Source organism: Mobula hypostoma, chromosome 3 (assembly GCF_963921235.1).
Source record: "Mobula hypostoma chromosome 3, sMobHyp1.1, whole genome shotgun sequence".
NCBI classification, from domain to species: Eukaryota; Metazoa; Chordata; class Chondrichthyes; order Myliobatiformes; family Myliobatidae; genus Mobula; species Mobula hypostoma.
The window spans coordinates 217973254-217993180 of NC_086099.1; the positions used below are offsets into that span (position 1 = coordinate 217973254).

General features: G+C 38.5%; 1 protein-coding gene across 7 annotated transcripts in view; it reads right to left on the reverse strand.

The window, feature by feature from the left end:
* Positions 1-11364: 11364 nt before the first annotated feature.
* The window catches only part of obscnb (obscurin, cytoskeletal calmodulin and titin-interacting RhoGEF b), a 487178-nt gene continuing 478615 nt past the window's right edge, over positions 11365-19927 (reverse strand). For all 7 annotated transcript variants that reach the window (XM_063044498.1, XM_063044500.1, XM_063044497.1 and 4 more), the window contains 2 exons: positions 16816-16858; positions 11365-15120 (listed from right to left, as the gene is read on the reverse strand). In XM_063044498.1, the coding sequence (XP_062900568.1) occupies positions 13557-15120; positions 16816-16858 (1607 nt within the window). In that variant the 3' untranslated portion in view covers positions 11365-13556. The remainder of the gene's footprint in view (positions 15121-16815; positions 16859-19927) is intronic.

Below are 19927 nucleotides of genomic sequence, written 5' to 3' on the forward strand. Positions count from 1 at the left end.
AACATTTCCTGAAAATGGATAACAATAAGAATTCCATTCAAAAGCAAGAACTTTTACAAAGTACATTAAAAATATTGAATGGTTGAAACTGAATTTGCTAATTGGTAACTGTCCAGTTTGTCAGAAAAAGAACTGATTTTATCATCAAAAAATATCAGAAAGTCTTCAGATGCTGGCAATCTAAAGCAGGTCAGCAGGTCAGGCAACATCTATGGAAATGAATATTTTTGGGCCAAGACCCTTCTTCAGGACTTTTCTCATCCTTCCATTTTCTGACGAGGGAAAATATTTCTCGTTTCCATACAAAATGAAGAGGCATCAAATCATTCTCATTTCTATTCAAAAATGTAGAGGGAGCACTGTGGATTGATTCTCTGCAAAGAATGTCTCAGAATGATGTGGTACAGAGGATTTCTGAAATTAAATCTCTGCATTTCCCTCAGCCATGGTATTATGTAGACATATCAGTGTAGTAACATCACATAGAGTTAAGAATTAGATCAGTCCCTGTCAAATTTATTTTTATAAATTTTATTTCTCAATTCCCCCTTTTAATGATGCAGAGACTTTATAACATGACAAGTTATTTTGCATTGTATTTGTTCAATATTCCAAATAATTGTTCCCTCATAGCTATGTTACAAATTGAATGAAAAACATGCTTTTATATAAAACCATAAATGCACGTTTTTACGAGCAAGTTTAGTTGTTTAGCACTTTTCAAACACAAGACAGTTTGAAGTGCTTTACATAGAAAAAAACATAAAAGTCAAACATCAAATTTCAGACAATATATAAGACAATAAAATCACACAAAAATATATATGATAAATAGAAGATATAGTGCTGGAGATCCTAATTAAAAGCCACAGCAAAAAGAAAAGTTTTAAGCTCAATTCAAAAGAGCTTAAAGTTGGAGTGGACTTCAGATCCTCTGGAAGGTTATTCTAGATATGTGAAGCATAGTAATGAAAAGCAGCTTCACCATGTTTAGTTTTGACCCTGGGGACAGTAAGCAGACCCACTACAGATGACCTTAGAGCTTGGGAATGTTCATAATGCAGCAAGAGATCGGAGATATATCTTGGCCCTAGACCATCCAGTGCTTTATAAACCAGGAGTAATATTTTAAAGTCAGTCCTCTGATGGACAGGAAGCCAGTGTAGTGATCTGAGAACTGGAGTGAAATGTTCTGGATGAGCTGGGGCTGTCTGAGGGAGTTTTCACAGAGACCTGTGAAAATGCCATTACAGTAGTCAAGCCTACTAAAAATAAATTGAGACATAAGCCCTTTAACTCTTGCTATATTTTTAAGATGGTAGTAGGCTGACTCTGTAATTGTCTTAATGTGGCAGGTAAAATTTAAGTCAGAGTCCATTGCAATACCAATGTTTCTGGCTTGGTTTGTGGTCTGTAACAACAGGGATTCTAAGTAAGCACTGATTTTTAATCATTCTTTTTTGGCACCAAAAATAATTATTACAGTTTTCTCTTTGGTTAACTGGAGGAAATTCAGGCCTATCCAATCAGTGGTTTGTTCAATACAGTTTTTTAGTGATCGTATGGGACCATAGTCACATGATGACACTGTTATATAAATCATCTGCATAATTAAGGCAAGGTATTTTGTTGCTTACCATGATTTGAGCTAGAGGGAGCATGTACATGTTTAACAGAAGAGGCCCTAGCATGGACCCTTGAGGAAATTAGCATGTCATTTTTGTTTGGTCAGATATGCAGCTACCAATCAATACAAAATAGTCCATGTCCTGTAAATATGATTTAAACCACTTTAGGACTACGTTGGGGTTGAGTGGGATCTGGGATCAGCCATGATGGAATGGTGGAGCAGACTCAATGGGCTGAATGGCCTAATTCTGCTCCTATGTCTTATGGTCTTAATGATGTGGCCTTTGCTGTGTGTGGGCCCTGTCACATGCTGTGTCAAGTCCATAGATGTCTAGGATGCAGAACAGTTCATTACCACTACTGTCCTTGGGGTTATCAACATGAATACTAAAATCACCAACAATGACTACCCAGTCAAAGACAATGCAAACAATAGACAGTAGTTCAGTGAAGACATCAAAAAATGTTGCACAATATTTTGGTGGCCTGTATAGTTAGAAATGAAGCACAACAGGAGGATTTCAACTGAAAAGCAAGATATTCAAAAGATGCAAATGTTCCATATATCCATTTACTCTGATAAGAATTATTAAATAGAACGCCTATTCCTTCCCCTAAAGAGTCAAAAGCAAAAATCAATTTATAAATTTAGAATATAAATTTTAACTTTGTCATCAAAAGAAAGAGAAAAAACTATTAAGTCACGGAGTTCCTGTTAAGGAACTGACAGATCAAGATTCATTTAGCAATATAGTTAATTAACATTTGAAAAAAATGGTGCCGGTTGATTTCTGAATGACCTTAAAAGGAATACTGTACTATGTTACTCCTCTTATGCAATATTTATATTTTGGAATCTATATCAATTTTATGTCTTTGCAATATACTGCTGCTGCAAGCAAAAAAAATTCAATTCCTGAGGTAATAAATCTGATTCTGACTGATATGTCAGGTACAGGCAACTGGGATGGGATCAAATGAATCTCTTAAGGAAAATAAGGAATGTAGTAGGACACTTCAGGAGGAAATCAGGAGAGCAAAAAGGAGACATGAGATATCCATGGCACATAAGGTAAAGGAAAATCCTAGGAGGTTCCATAAGTATACTAAAAGCAAAAGAATAAATCAGGATAGATTTAATCCCTTTAAGGGTCAGTGTGGCTGAAACGTGTGGAGCCACAAGAGATAGATAAAGTGATGTACAGAAACATACACATATTGTGAAAGGGGAGGTCTTGGTTGTCTTTAGGTGGACACGAATCCCCAGGGCTTAACAAAGTGGATCTTTGGATATTGTGAGAAGCAAAGGAAGAAGTTGTTGGGGACCGAGTAGAGATTTTTAGATCTTCCTTAACCATGGGTGAGGTACTGAAAGAGCCGCAAAGCCGAGAAAGTACAGACTGGTGAAAGTACAGGATTCTGAGGGGCAGGATCTAGCTGCACTGGGAAAGGTTGGGATTGATTATGATTTTGTGCATGAGAAATAGCATCCCATAGATTTAACTGAGCCTTGTAGAGGTGTGAAAGAGAATTGATAAGGGCAGGGTGGTAAGACATTACCAAGGCTGTCAAAAAGATCACACGTGGTAGACAGTCCAGAAGATGAGATCACATAGGATCCAGGGTGAGACAGACAAGTTACTAGTGAAGGGTGGTTTTTCACATCAGAGGCCTGTGACCAGTGATGTGCTGCAACAATTGGTGCTGAGCCCCCTGTTGATTGTTATTTATATTAATGAATTGGATGAAATGTCAGTGGCATGATTAGTAAGTTTGCACAACTCAGACAAGTACCAATAAGGTGGATGAACTTGTGGCGCAATTAGAGATTGGTCGGTATGACGCTGTGGGCATCACTGAGTAGTTGCTGAAAGAAGCCCATAGTTGAGAGCCTAACATCAAAGGATATACTTTGTATTGAGAGGACAGGCAGGAAGGCATAGGCGCTGGTGTGGTTCTGTTGGTAAGAGATGGAATTACATCTTCAGAAAGAGGTGACATAGGGTCAGAGAATGTTCAATCTTAGTGGATGGAATTAAGAAACTGCAAGGGTAAAAAAAAGCTTTATGGAAATCATATGTAGGCCTCCAAATAGTAGCCAAGATGTGGGGTTAAGATTGCAAAGGGAGCTGGAAAAGGCATGTAATAAGGATAACATCACAATTGTAATGTGAAACTTCAATATGCAAGGGGATTGGGAAAATCAGGTTGTTGTTGGATTGCGAGAGAGGGAATTTGTTGAATGGCTTTTTAGAGCAGCTTGTGCTTGAGCCTACTAGGGGAAAGGCCATCTTAGATTGGGTCTTGTGAAATAACCCTGATCTTACTAAGGAGCTTAACCCCAAGGAGACAGTGATCATAATATGACTGAATCCATACAGCAATTTGAGAGGGAGAAGCATAAGTCACATGTAAAATGGAATAAAGGGCATTTAGAGAGGCATGAGAGAGGAGCTTCTTAAATGGATTGGAGAAGCATACTGACCGGGATGATGGCAGAGCAGAAATGGCTGAAATCTCTGGAAATAATTCACAAGGTGTAGGATAGATACGTCCCACAGAAGTTGTTCACAATTGGCAGGGGTAGGCAACTGTGGTTGACAAGAGAAATTAAGGACTGCATAAAAGCCAAGGAAAGGACATACAAAGTAGCAAAATTGAGTGGGAAGTTGGATGATAGGAAGCTTTTAAAATCCAACCAAGAAAGCTAGAAGGGAAAAGATAAAATAGGAGGGCAAACTAGCCAATAATATAAAGCAGGATACAACAAGTTTCTTTCAGTTGTATAAAGAGTAAAAGCGGGGGGGGGGGGGGGGCGCGGCTGAGAGTTGATATTGGACCACTGGAAAATGATGCTGGTGAGGTAGTAATGAGGGCCAAAGAAATGGCAGATGAACTCAATGAGTACTTGGCATCAGTCTTCACTGTGGAAGGCACTAGCAGTGTGACAGAGGTCAGTGAGTGTCAGGGAGCAGGAGTGAATGCCATTGCTATTACACAGGAAAAACTGCTAGGCAAACTCAAAGGCCTTAAGGTGGTTAAGTAACATGGACCAAATCAACTACATCCCATTGTCCTGAGAGAGGTTGTTGAAGAGATAATGGATACATTGGCCATGATCTTTCAAGAATCACTTGATTCTGGATTGGTCCTGGAAGACTGGACAATTGAAAATGTCACTCCACTGTTTAAGAAGGAAAGAAGGCAAAAGAAAGTAAATTATAGGCCAGTTAGCCTACCCTCAGTGGTTGGGAAAGTGCTGGAGTCCATTATTACGGATAAGGTCTTGGGTCGGGTACTTGGAGGCTAATGATAAAATGAGTCAAAGTCAGCATGGTTTCTGTAAAGGAAGATCTTGCCTGACAAATCTGTTGGAGTTCTCGAGGAAGTAACCAGCAGTGTGGACAAAGGAGAGGCAATGGATGTCATTTACTTGGATTTTCAGAAGGTGTTTGATAAGGTGCCACACATGACGCTGCTTAACAGGAAAGATACTGGCATGGATAAAGGAATGGCTGACAGGCAGTAGGGAGTGAGTGGGAATAAATGGGCCTTTTCTGGTTGGCTGCCAGTGACTAGTGGTGTTCTTCAGGGGTTAGTTTTGGGGTCTACTTTTCACATTATTTGTCAATGATTTGGATAATGGAATTGATGGCTGTGTGGCAAAGTTTGTGGATGATACGAAGATAGGTAGAGGGGTAGGTAGTGCTGAGGAAGCAATGTGACCTCAGCAGGACTTAGACAAATTAGAAGAATGGGCAAAAAGGGGCAGATGGAATACAATGTTGGGAAGTGTATGATAATACATTTTGGCAAATGGGGAGAAAATTCAAACATCAGAGGTACAGAGAGACTTACTAGTCCTTGTGCAGGACTCCTAGAAGGTTAATTTACAGGTTAAGCCTGTGGTAAAGGCAGCAAATGCAATGTTGGCATTCATTTCAAGGGGAATAGAATATAAAAGTAAGGAGATAATGCTGAGGCTTTATAAGACACTGGTCAGACTGCACTTTAAGTATTGTCAACAGTTTTGGTCCCATATCTCAGAAAGGATGTGTTGTAATTGGAGAGGGTCCAGAGGAGATTCATGAGGATGATTCCGCAAATGAAGGGGTTAACTTATGAGGAGCGTTTGGCAGCTTTGGGCCTGTACTCACTGGAATTTAGAAGAATGCAGGGTGTGGGGGATGGATCTTGTTGAAACCTACTGAATGTTGAAAAGACTAGATAAGGTTGATGTTGAGAGGATGTTTCCTCTGGTGGATGTATCCAGAACCAGAGGGCACAGACTCAAAACTGAGGGCGACCTTTTAGAACAGAGGGAAGGAGGAATTTTTTTAGCCAGAGAGTAGCGAATTTGTGGAATGCTCTGCCACAGACTGTGATAGAGGCCAAGTCTGTGGGTATATTTAAAGCAGAAGTTGATAAGTTTCCTAACTGGTTAGAGCATCAAAGGATATGGTGAGAAGGCAGGTGCATGGAGTTGAGTGGGATCCAGGATCAGCTATGATGGAATGGTAGAACTGATCCTATGGGCTGAATGGCCTAATTCTGCTCCTATGTCTTGTGGTCTTATGATATGATGTATTTTGTGAAGTGAATCTAGAGTAGGACTTAAACAGTAAATACAGTACCTTCAAGTGGATTGTAGAACATTGAAACTTAGGGGTACAAGTACAGAGTCCCGAGTGTGATGGCACAGATGGACACTGGGGTGAAGGTACACAGCATGCTTCATCAGAAAGGCATTTAATACTGGAGCTGGGACGTGCTCCTGGAATATGGTGTGCAATTCTGGTTGCATACCGCAGAAAGCGTGTAGTTTAGTTAGAAAGGATACAGAAAAGATTCACAAGGATGTCGCTGAAACTAGTGGCCTTGATTTATAAGAAGAGCCTGGATAGGCTGGGATTGTTTTCCCTGGAGTGAAGGAGGTGGAGGGGTGACCTTATTGAGGTTTATAAATTCAGAGTAATCACAATATTTTCTCTTAGGGTAGGGGAACTTATACCTAGAGAGCATAGGTTTAAGGTGAGAGGAGAAAGATTTAAAGGGGACATAAAGGGCAACATTTTCACACAAAGAATTCTGGGTATATGGAACACTGGAAGTGGTTCCAGTCTGTGGAAGTGGTAGAGGCAGATGCAATTACACCACCTGAAAGACATTTTGACAGGTTCAAAGACAGGAAGAGGGATATGGACCAAATACAGACACAAATGTGACACATTAAGATAAACACTTTAGTTTCCACGCTGCATAAAAGGGAAAATATACGGCCAGGGAAGTGGCAGTGGAATGGGACTAAACATATGGCACTTCTACACATCCTGGAATGAGAAGCCATGGAAATATCATTCTAATTTATAATGTCTGTGGCTAAATATTCTACTAATTAAACCCAGGAGTTGTGATTTAATTACTTTTCCTACAGCCATTTCTTGATTATTAAATGTAAATAATATCCCTCCTATAATAAGAATGCATCTATAGTAAGTAAGTAAAGTAAAGGCATCTGTTAGTCTTGTGAGACCATGGATCTGCACTTGGAAAGTCTTCACTCTCCAGGGCGCAGGACTGGGCAAAGTTGTATGGAAGACCAGCAGTTGCCCATGCTGCAAGTCTCTCCTCTCCACGACACCAATGTTGTCCAAGGGAAGGGCATTAGGACCCATACAGCTTGGCACCAGTGTCATCACAGAGCAATGTGTGATTAAGTGCCTTGCTCAAGGACACAACACGTTCCCTCGGCTGGGGCTCAAACTCACGACCTTCAGGTAGCTAGTCCAATGCCTTAAACCACTTGGCCACATGCCTACACGCATCTATAGTATTCATTTTTAAAATACCAAAACTGATTAGGATGCAGCACCAGGTTTCCTCAGAGCTGCCAGCAGCTAAAATTTGAAAATCATTTTGGTACAAGATTTGGTTCTCTTCCTAAGTAGCTGAAAAGTTCTTGATTTCATTTTGTTATGAAGGCTTGGCAGGAGTATTTACTTGCAAAATGTGTTGATTTGACATCAAATCTGCACGAACCGTTGCATTATACGGAGAGAATGAAATGTTAAGGTGATCTCTTAATGAGCGCCAATTTTCTAATGAAGAGTTCTGCGTTACACTGATGCAAGTATTAGATGTAGACCTCCACAGGGCATGCAGGAAATAGTAGCACTGTCATTACTGGGACTGTGCCCTCATGGAGCATAAAATGGACAACACTCAGCCTTGGGTTGATTAAAGTCAATGAGCAATCTCCAATATATAGTGTAGAAACAACCACCGACGATCAAACCTGCCTCTCATAACGGTACTATCACAGTGATAACCAACAACAAGAACAGGGTTCACAATTGTCTGGAAACATAAACTGTAGATCAGAAGTTGGTATTCTGTAGAAATTGACACACATCATTACTCTCCACAGTCTTTACAATGGATGTCAGAACAGAGTTTCCTGGATGAATACTTCAGATGCTCTACTCAATCCAGGACAAAGCACCCATGTGATAGACCATTAGCTACCGTCTAGAGATGGAGTCTCACAGCGACACAGCAGGTAGTGCTGCTGTCTCACAGCTGCAAGAACCCAGGTTTGAACCTGAGCTCCAGTGATAATTCTGTTCAAAGGAGCATAGAAACATAGAAACCCTACAGCACAAAGCTGTGCCGAACATATCCTTACCTTAGAAATTACCTAGGGTTACCCTCAGCCCTCTATTTTTCTGAGCTCCATGTACCGGTCCAGGAGTCTCTTAAAAGACCCTATCATTTCCGCCTCCACCACCGTCGCCAGCAGCCCATTCCATGCACTCACCACTCTCTGTGTAAAAATCTTACCCCTAACATCTCCTCTATAACTACTTCCAAGCACCTTAAAATTGTGCCCCCTCGTGTTAGCCATTTCAGCCCTAGGAAAAAGCCTCTGACTATCCACATGATCAATGCCTCTCATCATCTTATACACTTCTATCAGGTCACCTCTCATCCTCTGTGGCTCCAAGGAGAAAAGGCCAAGTTCACGCAACCTATTCTCGTAAGGCATGCTCCCCAATCCAGACAACATCTTTGTAAATCTCCTCTGCACTCTTTCTATGGTTTCCACATCCTTCCTATAGTGAGGCGACCAGAACTGAGCACAGTACTGCAAGTGGGGTCTGACCAGGGTCCTACATAGCAGCAACATTACCTTTTGGCTCCTAAACTCAATCCCACGATTGATGAAGGCCAATGCACCGTATGTTTTCTTAACCACAGAGTCAACCTGCGCAGCAGCTTTGAGTGTCCTTCTACTTTTCTCCACATCCCAAAGACTGCTGGTTGTTCAATTAACTGACCACTGGAAATTACCAATATTGTAGGTGAGTGGTATTAGAATCTAAGTAAGATGGGTGAACATTGGTGACAGAATAGGTAAATAAGAAGTATGTTGAGGAATATAATTGATAGGATCTTGCTGAGAGTTGGCATGCACTCTGTTCTAATACTGTTTAGGTAGAAATGAACTCTTTTTAGTGGGGACAAAATAACAGTTGGTTTCTTCAGTGACTCAACCATAAGGCCATACCTAGGTGGTTGTTGTGTGGATGGGGTCAGTAGAATGAGAGGTTTATTTTAGGCTGGAGTTCTTCATCAGCATTTACAGTTTCACAAAATTTAAAAAAAGACATCTTCAACTGTGTTTTGATGGTCAGCTGTATCTTCAAAGACTACTGATGCAGCTGCTCAGAATTTAATTCCTGAGAACTAGAAATTGAGGCCTACAGGTCTTGCAGAATCCCAGCGGAGTCACAAGGGAATGCAGATGCTGAAACCTGGAGGGACACACGGAAAGCTGGAGTCAGGCAGTATCTTGGAGGGAAGTGGACAAATGAAGTCCAGGTGAAAGGCCTCAATCTGAAATATTGACTGTCTACTTCTCTCCATAGATGCTGAGCTCCTCAAGCACCTTGTGTGTCATTGCAGACTCAAGTTATGCAGTGATGCTGAAAATTTCATCAGTTATATTTATCAGACAACCTCACTGTATCAACACCTCACCGTTAGTGTGAAATATTTATTATAATTAAATAAATAATCTGAACTGATAATCCTGAATGACAAGGGAACTTCTAACATTCTATAGGTTTGGGTATGATAATTCCAGTCTTGTTAATTTAATCAGGGATTCAATATGTATTTTTGCTTAAATCAAGTTGTACTACAATATCCTTTAAAAATCATGGTGTGATTCAGGATTCACACTTGAAGGGAGAATCCTCAGGAGCTATAGCAACAAAAATTGAGTGCTGGCACAGGAAAGCAGCATCCATCATCAAGGACCCCCATCATCCAGGCCGTACTCTTATTGCTGCTGCTATCAGGAGATGGTGCAGGAGTCTCAGGACCCACGCCACCAGGTTTAGGAACAGTTATTATCCCTCAACCATCAAGCTCTTGAACCAGAGGGGATAACTTCACTCAAATTCACTCATCCCATCACTGAACTGTTCCCACAACTGAAGGAGTCACTTTCAAGGATGCTGCCTGGATTGGAAAGCATGCTCTACGAGAATAGGTTGAGTGAACTTGGGCTTTTCTCCTTGGAGCGACGGAGGATGAGAGATGACCTGATAGAGCTGTATAAGATGATGAAAGGCATTGATTGTGTGGACAGCCAGAGGCTTTTTCCCAGGACTGAAATGGCTAACACGAGCAGCATAGTTTTAAGGTGCTTGGAAGTAGGTACAAGGGGGATGGCAGAGGTAAGTTTTTCACACAGAGAATCGTGGGTGCATGGAATGCACTGCCAGCAAAGGTAGTAGAAGCGGATACAATAGGATCTTTAAAGAAACTTTTAAGAACACAGTTTGAGGATAAAGGGGAAGCCTTTTAGGACCGAGATTAGGAAAAACTTCTTCACACAGAGTGGTGAATCTGTGGAATTCTCTGCCACAGGAAACAGTTGAGGCCAGTTCATTGGCTATATTTAAGAGGGAGTTAGATATGGCCCTTGTGGCTAAAGGGGTCAGGGGGTATGGAGGGAAGGCTGGTACAGGGTTCTGAGTTGGATGATCAGCCATGATCATACTGAATGGTGGTGCAGGCTCAAAGGGCCGAATGGCCTACTCCTGCACCTATTTTCTATGTTTCTAAACTCTTATATAGGTACATGGAGCTTAGAAAAATAGAGGGCTATGCGGTAGGGAAATTCTAGGCAACTGCTAGAGGAGGTTACATGGTTGACGTGACCTTGTGGGCCAAAGGGACTGTAATGTGCTGTAGATTTATATGTTTTATCTCATGTTCTTGATACTGATTGCTTTCTTATTAATATTATTATTATATGCTTTTATCTTCCTTTTTGTATTTGCACGGTATATTGTCTTTTGCATTTTGGTTGTTTGCCCTGCCTTTCAATGATTCTATTATGTTTCTTGGATTGCTGAGTAAGGCCATAAGAAAATGAATCTCAGGGTTGTATATCTGTACACATATAAACTTTGATAATAAATTTGCTTTGAATTACTATCTTCCATGTGCTATTCTACCCTCATGTTGAGCATAGTTCTCAAATGAAGAGAGAGAACGGCCTTGATAATTTCTTGCAATGCAGGGTTTCTACATAATTAATAAGGATCCGAAAAACTCACTAATGTTCAGGTGAGACCCAGATAATCTGAAAACCTAATTCAATTTAACTCCATGTTAAACATTTAACCAACATGTGCAGCACATTTGTCATTTTCTACCAATGATAAACATTGAAAGCTAAAAGATGACAAACTTACTGCAGAAATTAGACTTCATTAGGGGTTCAAATATAACACACTGAAGTCAGGAGGCACACTTTGATTTTTTTTTAATATCCTATACATATCTAAAAATTTACCCCCTGACAAAACATACAAGAATGCATCAAACATTTTATGCTCTTGTTAAAACACAGACTATACAAGATACATTATTCAAAATGTATTTGAAGATACACATATGTCAAGGTTAATATATATTGCACAACTTTCCTTTTCAAAAATGCACCACTTTCATGGCTGTAGAACTGTTTATTTGAAATTTTTTTAATGTAACTTCAATTCAAGCATGCAAAAATTCATTTGACATTCTGAACGCTGCAGCTTTCCATTTAAGTTCATATTTTTAAAGTGGTTATTGTTGTTCATTAAAGTTACACAGATCTTTAGGTGATTCAAAGATAAAGAACTGTGTTAATACATGTCACACAACATTTAAACAGTTCACAGCATGGATAAAACACACACACATTGAAAAGTCCTACATATCTTGCCCTTAAATTGAGTTGATGGAAGAAACTATACAGTCAGTTCAAACTTCAACTTTAAGAAACCTACACGGCTGCAGAGGTTTTAAGAGTTTTATCGGATTTGATTATTATTTTTGACTTCAAATAAAAAAATCTATGTAAGTAAACCTTAAGTACAGCATCTTAAAATAGAAGTTAATGTAACAAAAACTCACTTAGGTTTTTATTTGATATACTGAAAATAATCAATTTTCCAATGATTCAAATCAATTTAATTTTAGGAGACTATAACAAGTCATTTTCTTAACACAACATGAAGTTAATTGATCAGTTCAAGCAAATGCACTGAAAAGATGGCCAATGAACTACAATAGATCTGAAGCTCTTCTCAAATTTATAAACATATCATTTATAATCATGTTCAATTTTTCATTAACATTGAAGTTTTGTCACAAAATAATATACACTGAATCAAGAAAAAATACGGTAGAACATCAATAGAATCCAATTTTCTTCTGCTAAATATATGCATGTTTCTGAAAAAAACATACTATTTCAGATTGTATTGTGGATGTAACATACTGATATCTCTATGAATCAATGCATAATTGCAAGATTGCTATGCACACCTAATGTCCAAAGTAATTGGAGCAAAAAACTGCAATGCTTAGAAGACAATTTACTCTTGGAAATATGATTTCTGCAATCTGTTCTACCATTAACTTTGTATAACACCCTAAAGTTCTGATCACCCTAAAGACTCAAAGTCAGTTGCCCAAGGACAAGTATCAGGGTATTCAATGTTAAACTAAACCATGCATTCCTCTTTAATTATCACAGACTTTTAGGTCTATACTCTGATGAGCACTTCCCCTTTTTAATTTCACTTTTCTGAAAAGTAAGGAGATAACAAGTTTCCTATTATCGGTAAGTTCAATCAAATATCAGGAAATGTGTGCATGTCTGACTCTCAGTTTCAATAATTTTAGAATAAATTTGATTACATCATACAACACCCTAAAATTCTTTAGTATGTCACATAATTCTCAGTGTCTTTACAATAGAACAGTGATGAAACTGCTGCAAAAGTACAAACTTCAGACCAGCAGCCTTATCCTCAGCAAATTCGCCACTTAATCCACAAAAGATATCAAAATGTCATTATCTGTTAAGTCCACAAAAATTAAATCTAGACTTTCATAATAAAACAACCCCATGTTAGATTTGACATCTAGAACATTTAGGTTTTCCTTTGAAAATCCACCATATTGTTCATAATCCTTTAATTGTCAAGATCTTTTTCTGTGGAGTCCAAATCTCATTAGTTGGCAGAGTACCAGGAAGCCACAAGGATGACAATATGTTTATTGAAAGTGAGTGAAACTGACTTTCTTTATGATCACGAAACCCAACTAAAGAGAGAACATTTGAATGATTTTTATGATACTCCATAAAACCTAATATCTATGATGATATGAAGTGAAAAAGTATATCATAATCCTGATAGTTTTGTGGAACTTTTTACTATTATGTGGAATGGTTAGGGTTAAGGATTAGGGTGCATTGATTCTGCTAGATGAATTTTATTTTCTAAATGTTCTCCCTTAAGACTAAATAATTTTTTGTTGAAATATTTAATCATAAACTAGGTTCCACCATCATAAAATTAATTGTTAGGCTTATCAGGTTTACGTTTGTTGGATTCATCTAGTGGGTCTTTCTTATTGATGTGTAATGTGACAGTTTCTCCATAGTTAAGAGTTCTTGTAGAAACTTCAGTTTTAAAGCTTGGTTGTCCACTGTCCACAGAACATTGCAGCTCAGTACAAAAAGATGTTTTTAATTCAAATGGTGGTTTCTTCTCCATTATTGTCGAGGAATGGATGACCGATTCAGTACACGATCCACTGACGTGTACTGACAAATTTGACGGTCCCACTGAATGCATTTCTGTTACTCGGGATGTTGACATGAACATCCCGCCAGACCGCTGATCTCCAAACTGATGCAAATAACTTGGCTTTATCTTCGGAACAACTGGCCTGCCAACATTAAGTAAAACTGGTTTGCCAATTGTTGGTTTGTTTATCTCTGCCTGCAGTACAGAAATTTCACATGGTTCACTGGAACTACCAGCTGATGGGTAATTTTGGTCAACTATATCCTCACATTTGTACGTTTCCCCTTGAGCAGGAATGTAGTCTTCAAGGTCTTCTAAGGTTAAAAGTTTGCCATTATGAGTCAAAATTTTGGTGTCTCTATTTATTAGGTCATCATTGCTTGATTCAGGTGGCTCATCAATAATGACATATTCATTTTCTGTATCTATTTCCTCTTCATTATCTGTTCCGAACTCCACCAATTTATCATCAGTAATATCCATTGGAAGATCTACAATTGTCAAAGGAGATGCTGTTTCACTATCAGAATCTTTTTTAAGGGATAGTTGCTCACAATCCATGGGTCCAGGTGGCTCAAAGCTTAGTATTACTGTTTCACCCACATGTGCAAGGAGTGGAGTTTCCACTTCCAATAAAGTTGATTTGTACTTATCTTCAGCTTTATTCAGCTGAGTATCATACTCAGTGACTGCATGAGCTGATGTTTCATGAGCAGCATCAAAGTGGTCAAAGGCACGGTCGGGATTGGTATCTTCTGATGTGGCTTGTTCCAGTTCCGTGACAATCTCAGGTCCACATACAGATGTAAGAACATCCACATTTGTCAGGTTTTCTTCTGAAAGGGAGGATTGCATTTGCTCCACCAGGTTGTTATTTGAGTTGTTTATGTTAGGGTCAGTCCGAAGAGGTCGTTTAGGTCTTGGACTTGAAGATCTATGACTCGGTGGGCGCTGCTCAGATAAGGTGCGAGTAGAAGGCGAGACTGATCTTTTCCTTTGTGATTTTGCACTTTTCTTAACTTTGAATTCAACTACTTCTTCCACTTCAATCCACCGGGGTTTTTGTTCTTCTACCTTAGTTTCTACTAAAACGTGTCTCGAAGTTGCACCTTGCTCTTCTGGCTCGGTTATCATAACTGATGGAACAGGTGGCATTTTCATCGGGGCTTCTCTGGGTTCTGTCTGAAGCTTGGGAGGAGGTGGCTTGGGTTTAGTTGAGAATAACATTTCTGATTCTGTTTCCTGTAGCCTTGGTGGTCTTGCAGGAGATATACTTGTACTGCGCCGTTTAACTTTTGGGCTCTTGACTACTGTCGTTATGGTCTCCTCGCTAATCATGAAAAGAGTATGTAATTACTTAAACATCAGAAGGATACCATTGTCCACACTACCAAAGCATCAGCAACTCTGAAGCAGGTAAATTTCTGATTAGTTGGTGGGCAAGGCAATATAATTATCAATTGGATGCAATGTAGTTAAACTTACACTTTTGCACTCATGCAATGTTAATGAGGAAACCGTTTAAGAAGTGTTTAGTTTTCAGAGCTACACTTTTATTATCACACCATGCGGGTTTCAGCTGAAATTAGACAGACATTAGATCAGTAATTACTGCTATTCATTCTGGTAAATTTCATTTCTGGTTGTTCATTCAACTTGCTGTTTTAAGCAGATATAAGAGTATGCACTACCTATCATTCTATACGCAACTGGGATTCCCTGTGGCAGGTCTTGGCTAATGAGGTGAAGGATGGCAACAATAAAGACGGCAAATAGGGTGGGTGCAATGATGCAAACCTATTTTACTCCTGTCTTGACAGTGAAGGGTTCTGATCAGTGCCACTACTGCTTACTTGCCATAATGCAATAGCCTCAGCTACCATACAAAAAAAGTGTATGGTTTTCAAATGAAATCTGTTTTTTCCTAATGTACAGTAGCTCTAGTCAATGGCTAGTAGATGTAAGGTATTTACAAAAACAGGTGATTTTCTTTAATCTTCATACTCTGAATTAACTATTATGTATGACTGGAATGTACACTATATTCAAGCATGACTGTAACTCACATATTCAATATACTTCAATAAATGCAATGAACAAAAGAAACAGGAAGAACGTTTAAAAAGTATAAATCCCAAAAAACCTCAAGACTACTAATTTGCTCAATGTGTGACAACTGAACATGTATTGCTCACTGCAAAAGTGATTTGCTTATTATAGGATAGAGTTACATTGAAGGAATTTCAGATAGTCTTGTGAATTCATCTATAATCATGTCAGAATAAAAGTATGTGAAACTTTTCTTTTCAATAAATACAGGTGTAGTTTAATTCAGTTACAGGTCATTTGTTGACACATGGGATTCTACTTTTACATATGATGCATTTGATTGAACCATGCCATTAACTCTACTGAAGAATTTCAGATTGGTACTTAAGTATTATACATTTTCTAAATGGCAGCTGATTCTTGAAAAAAATATGAAGGCCATATTAATTAATCAGGAAGTTAATATACCAGTTCTAGTATATATTTAAATTATATAAAACAATATTTATGACAGATAATTTTAAAATTTGTACACGTTTCCTTTTTAATGGGGCAGACAAATGAAATATACAACCAATGAGATATTTGTACTAAAATTTAGTGGTCAAAGAAAATATTAAAATCCTTATCAAAACAAAATCAAACAGGTTATAGTTGCATTCTGCACTGAGCATTTGTTCCAAGTGTGATTCTGAAAGCAAAAGAAGATGCATTTTGAAATCACCTGCCAAATACAGCTAACCGTACTAAACAAACTCATCTAAAACACCAGCTTAATGGTTAAAAAGAACTCCTGTGACAAACATCACCTTTATGAGATTTATGGAAACTGTTCATAAACCAAACTATAATTATTGTCAAATGCTAACATGCACAGGATAACACTGACTATGTGTAGGTATGGCACAATGTAATTAAGCACTGGGTGAGATGGACAAGCTTATACAAAGCAGTTAAGAATAAACTAAGCACTTACATGATGATGGTTTTCTTGGGAACTTTAGTCTCTTGTTCAGTGACTACAAGAAACAGGACGAAAAGTGTGGAGTCAGAAATGGACAGGTTGAAATAATGAAACCCAATCCTGCACTCCCTGTGGAACAAAACTACATAACTCCCATAATTATTACTACATGTTTCAAGGGCTGGGATTCCACAAATTCACTTCTCTCTGGTATTTATTTTAGTGATCATCATCTAGTTCCAGTCCTGCATACTAAACAGAGTCAACTAGAAAAAAGAGATGACCAAAAAGTGAATTTATAGAACTTCATAAGTTGAACTTATAAATAGTTGATGATCACTTTAAATATTTCTTTGTAAGTTATCACTTGTGCAGACTACATGCAAAAAAAGATTTGGAATTTCAGTAAAATCCACAGTTTGATAAAAGTATTGGGATAAGTTTGTGAAAATGATTTCCTACTGTAATTTATAATCACAGAAGGAAACAATTACATTCTGAGCCTCCCCCTCCCCCCATGGCTCTGTAATTATTTCTATTGGGCATTTCCTACAAGCTTTGATCCATATTTCACAGGTTTCACATCCCTTTCTTTTCTCTCTCTTTCTAGCAACAGTCATTGTTGTTTTGTCTGAATGCTTTCACTCACAGCTCATCACTCTGACCTCACTCTATCAGAAATATTTCCTTTGTCCTAGTTTTCCTTTCCCAATCTTCTCTGTGTCTTAGAGAACTGTCTTGTGTTCTTTCTTTGCTAGTCCTCATGAAGGGTTATCTGCTAGAAACGTAAAATGTTTCTCTTAAAGTAGATACAGGATTGATCCATCTGAGTGATCTGTTTGAGTGTTTCTAAGATCTTTATTTATAGTTTAATCTGTTAACCAATATGTTAAAGTTGTTCTAAATTAAACAAATCTTTGAATTCACAGTACAGTTTGCTGGGTGTGTGTGTGTATGTGTGGGGGGGGGAGGGGGGAGGAGGCTGGTGGTGTTCTTGTGCTGACTGAGCAACCAACATTCAAAATCAGTTCAAAGAATGTCTTCTTGCATACGGTGGGTTACCTTTTAATCAAGTGAGATTGATCAATTAAGCAGTTTCTTCAATGAGCAACTAATTTTAAATGTCACTTTATAGCCAAGGTAATGAATACATGTCAGTACATCGGGCTTTTCTTATTTGCTTGGTTTTACTTAAATTGCAGTTGTATTTTTAAAAAATTTTCTATTTGTTAAGTCAGCTTTAGCATGAAATATTGATTGTTTTGAATTGCCAGTTAAGCTATTGGAAACAAATTGTAGAATTACTTGCAGCTGTTATAATATTTTGTTGTTCATCCTCCTAAGGATGAATTTACAGTCAGGTATTAAAGGCTGCATGCATCAACAGGAGCCGGATACTAATGCCTGGCCACAGTTAAGGATAGCCTACCCTGATTAGTAGAAATGTATTAAAGTTGGAGCAGATACTAGAATCATGTGGGAAGTCTATTAAGGAAGGACTGAAGGATGTCAGGACATCAATGCCAGGAATCTGTCCCTGACACTTAGCTATTCCTTTTGAGGTTCAAAGACTTCACAAATGGTCAAGGTCAGTGAACACTTTCAAAAATGGACTTCATACAAAATACACTACTACTTCTATTACCCGTTTCCAGACATTCTCTACCAATCAAGAGCTGATAAATAAAATGTAGCACTGCAGCATGGCATACTGAGCTCTGATGGAAACCTCAGCACTGCATCTTCAGGCTTGCATGAAACATCAGGAGCCTTAAGTCCCACACCACCAGGTTCGGGAACAATTATTACCTTACAATTGGCTCCTGAACTGGCATGGATAATTTCACTGAACTGAATCCACAACCTTAGAGACACACTTTCAAGGACTCTACAACTCATTTTCTCAGTATTATTTATTTAATAAATATGATTATTTGTATGTGCAGTTTGCCTTCTTTTGCACATTGTTTGATTGTCAATTTTTGTGTATAGTTTTTCATTAATTCTATGTATTTCTTTGTTCTACCGTGAATGCCTGCACGAAAATGAATCAGAGTAGCACATGGTGACATATATTGTATGTACTTTGATAATTAATTTACTTTGAACTTCGGGATAGCCATAATCACCGAAACACATTGCCCATTATTCATCCTTCTCCCTTACAGAAGGTGGCATACAACTAAATGTGGCAGGAGTGAACTAAGAGGTAGCAGGACCCGTACATTTACATTTGCTAAAACTCATGGGGGAGAAATTACTGGACATTACTGAACAAATGCTGTTCAACACTTGGCTGCAACCATAAGAGATGATGATATCTTCAAACCAAATCCTCCTCCTTAATTACTACTTCCCTCTTAATACATATGCTCTTCTGGTGTACTAACTACAAATAATGAAGTACCTGACAAGTATATAAGGTTAAGAGGCATACATTCGATAGAAAATCCATTTTTCCATCATAGGAGCATCCCGGATGAGGGCATAGGTATGAAGTGAGAGATAAGAGTTTAAAGGGGATCTGAGAGGGAGGCTTGTTACACAGATAGTCGTTATATCTGGAATGGACTGCTAGAGTAGGGAGTTCAAATATCAAAGTCCATATATGTCACCATATACAACCCTGAGATTTATTTTCTTGCAGCATACTCAATAAATCCATAATAGAATCAATGAAAGACTGCACCAACTTAGGTGTTCAACCAGTATGCAAAAGACAACAAACTCTGCAAATACAAAAGAAATAATAATAATGAATAAATAAATAAGCAATAAATATTGAGAACATGAGATGAAGTGTCTTTGAGTGTAAATCCTTGGGTTCAATAGCCCAACAGTTAGGGATAATAACTGTTCCTGAACCTGGTGGTGTAAGTCCTGAGACTCCTGTACCTTCTTCCTGATAGCAGCAGCGAGAAGAGAACATGACCTGGATGTTAGGCTGATGATAGATGCTGCTTTCCTCCAACAACACTTCATGTAGATATTCCCAATGGTGGTGACGGCTTTACCCATGATGGACAGAGCTATATCCATTACTTATTGTAGGATTTGCTGTTCAAGGGTATTGGTGTTTCCACAAACATGAGAAAATCTGCAGATGCTGGATATTGGTGATGGA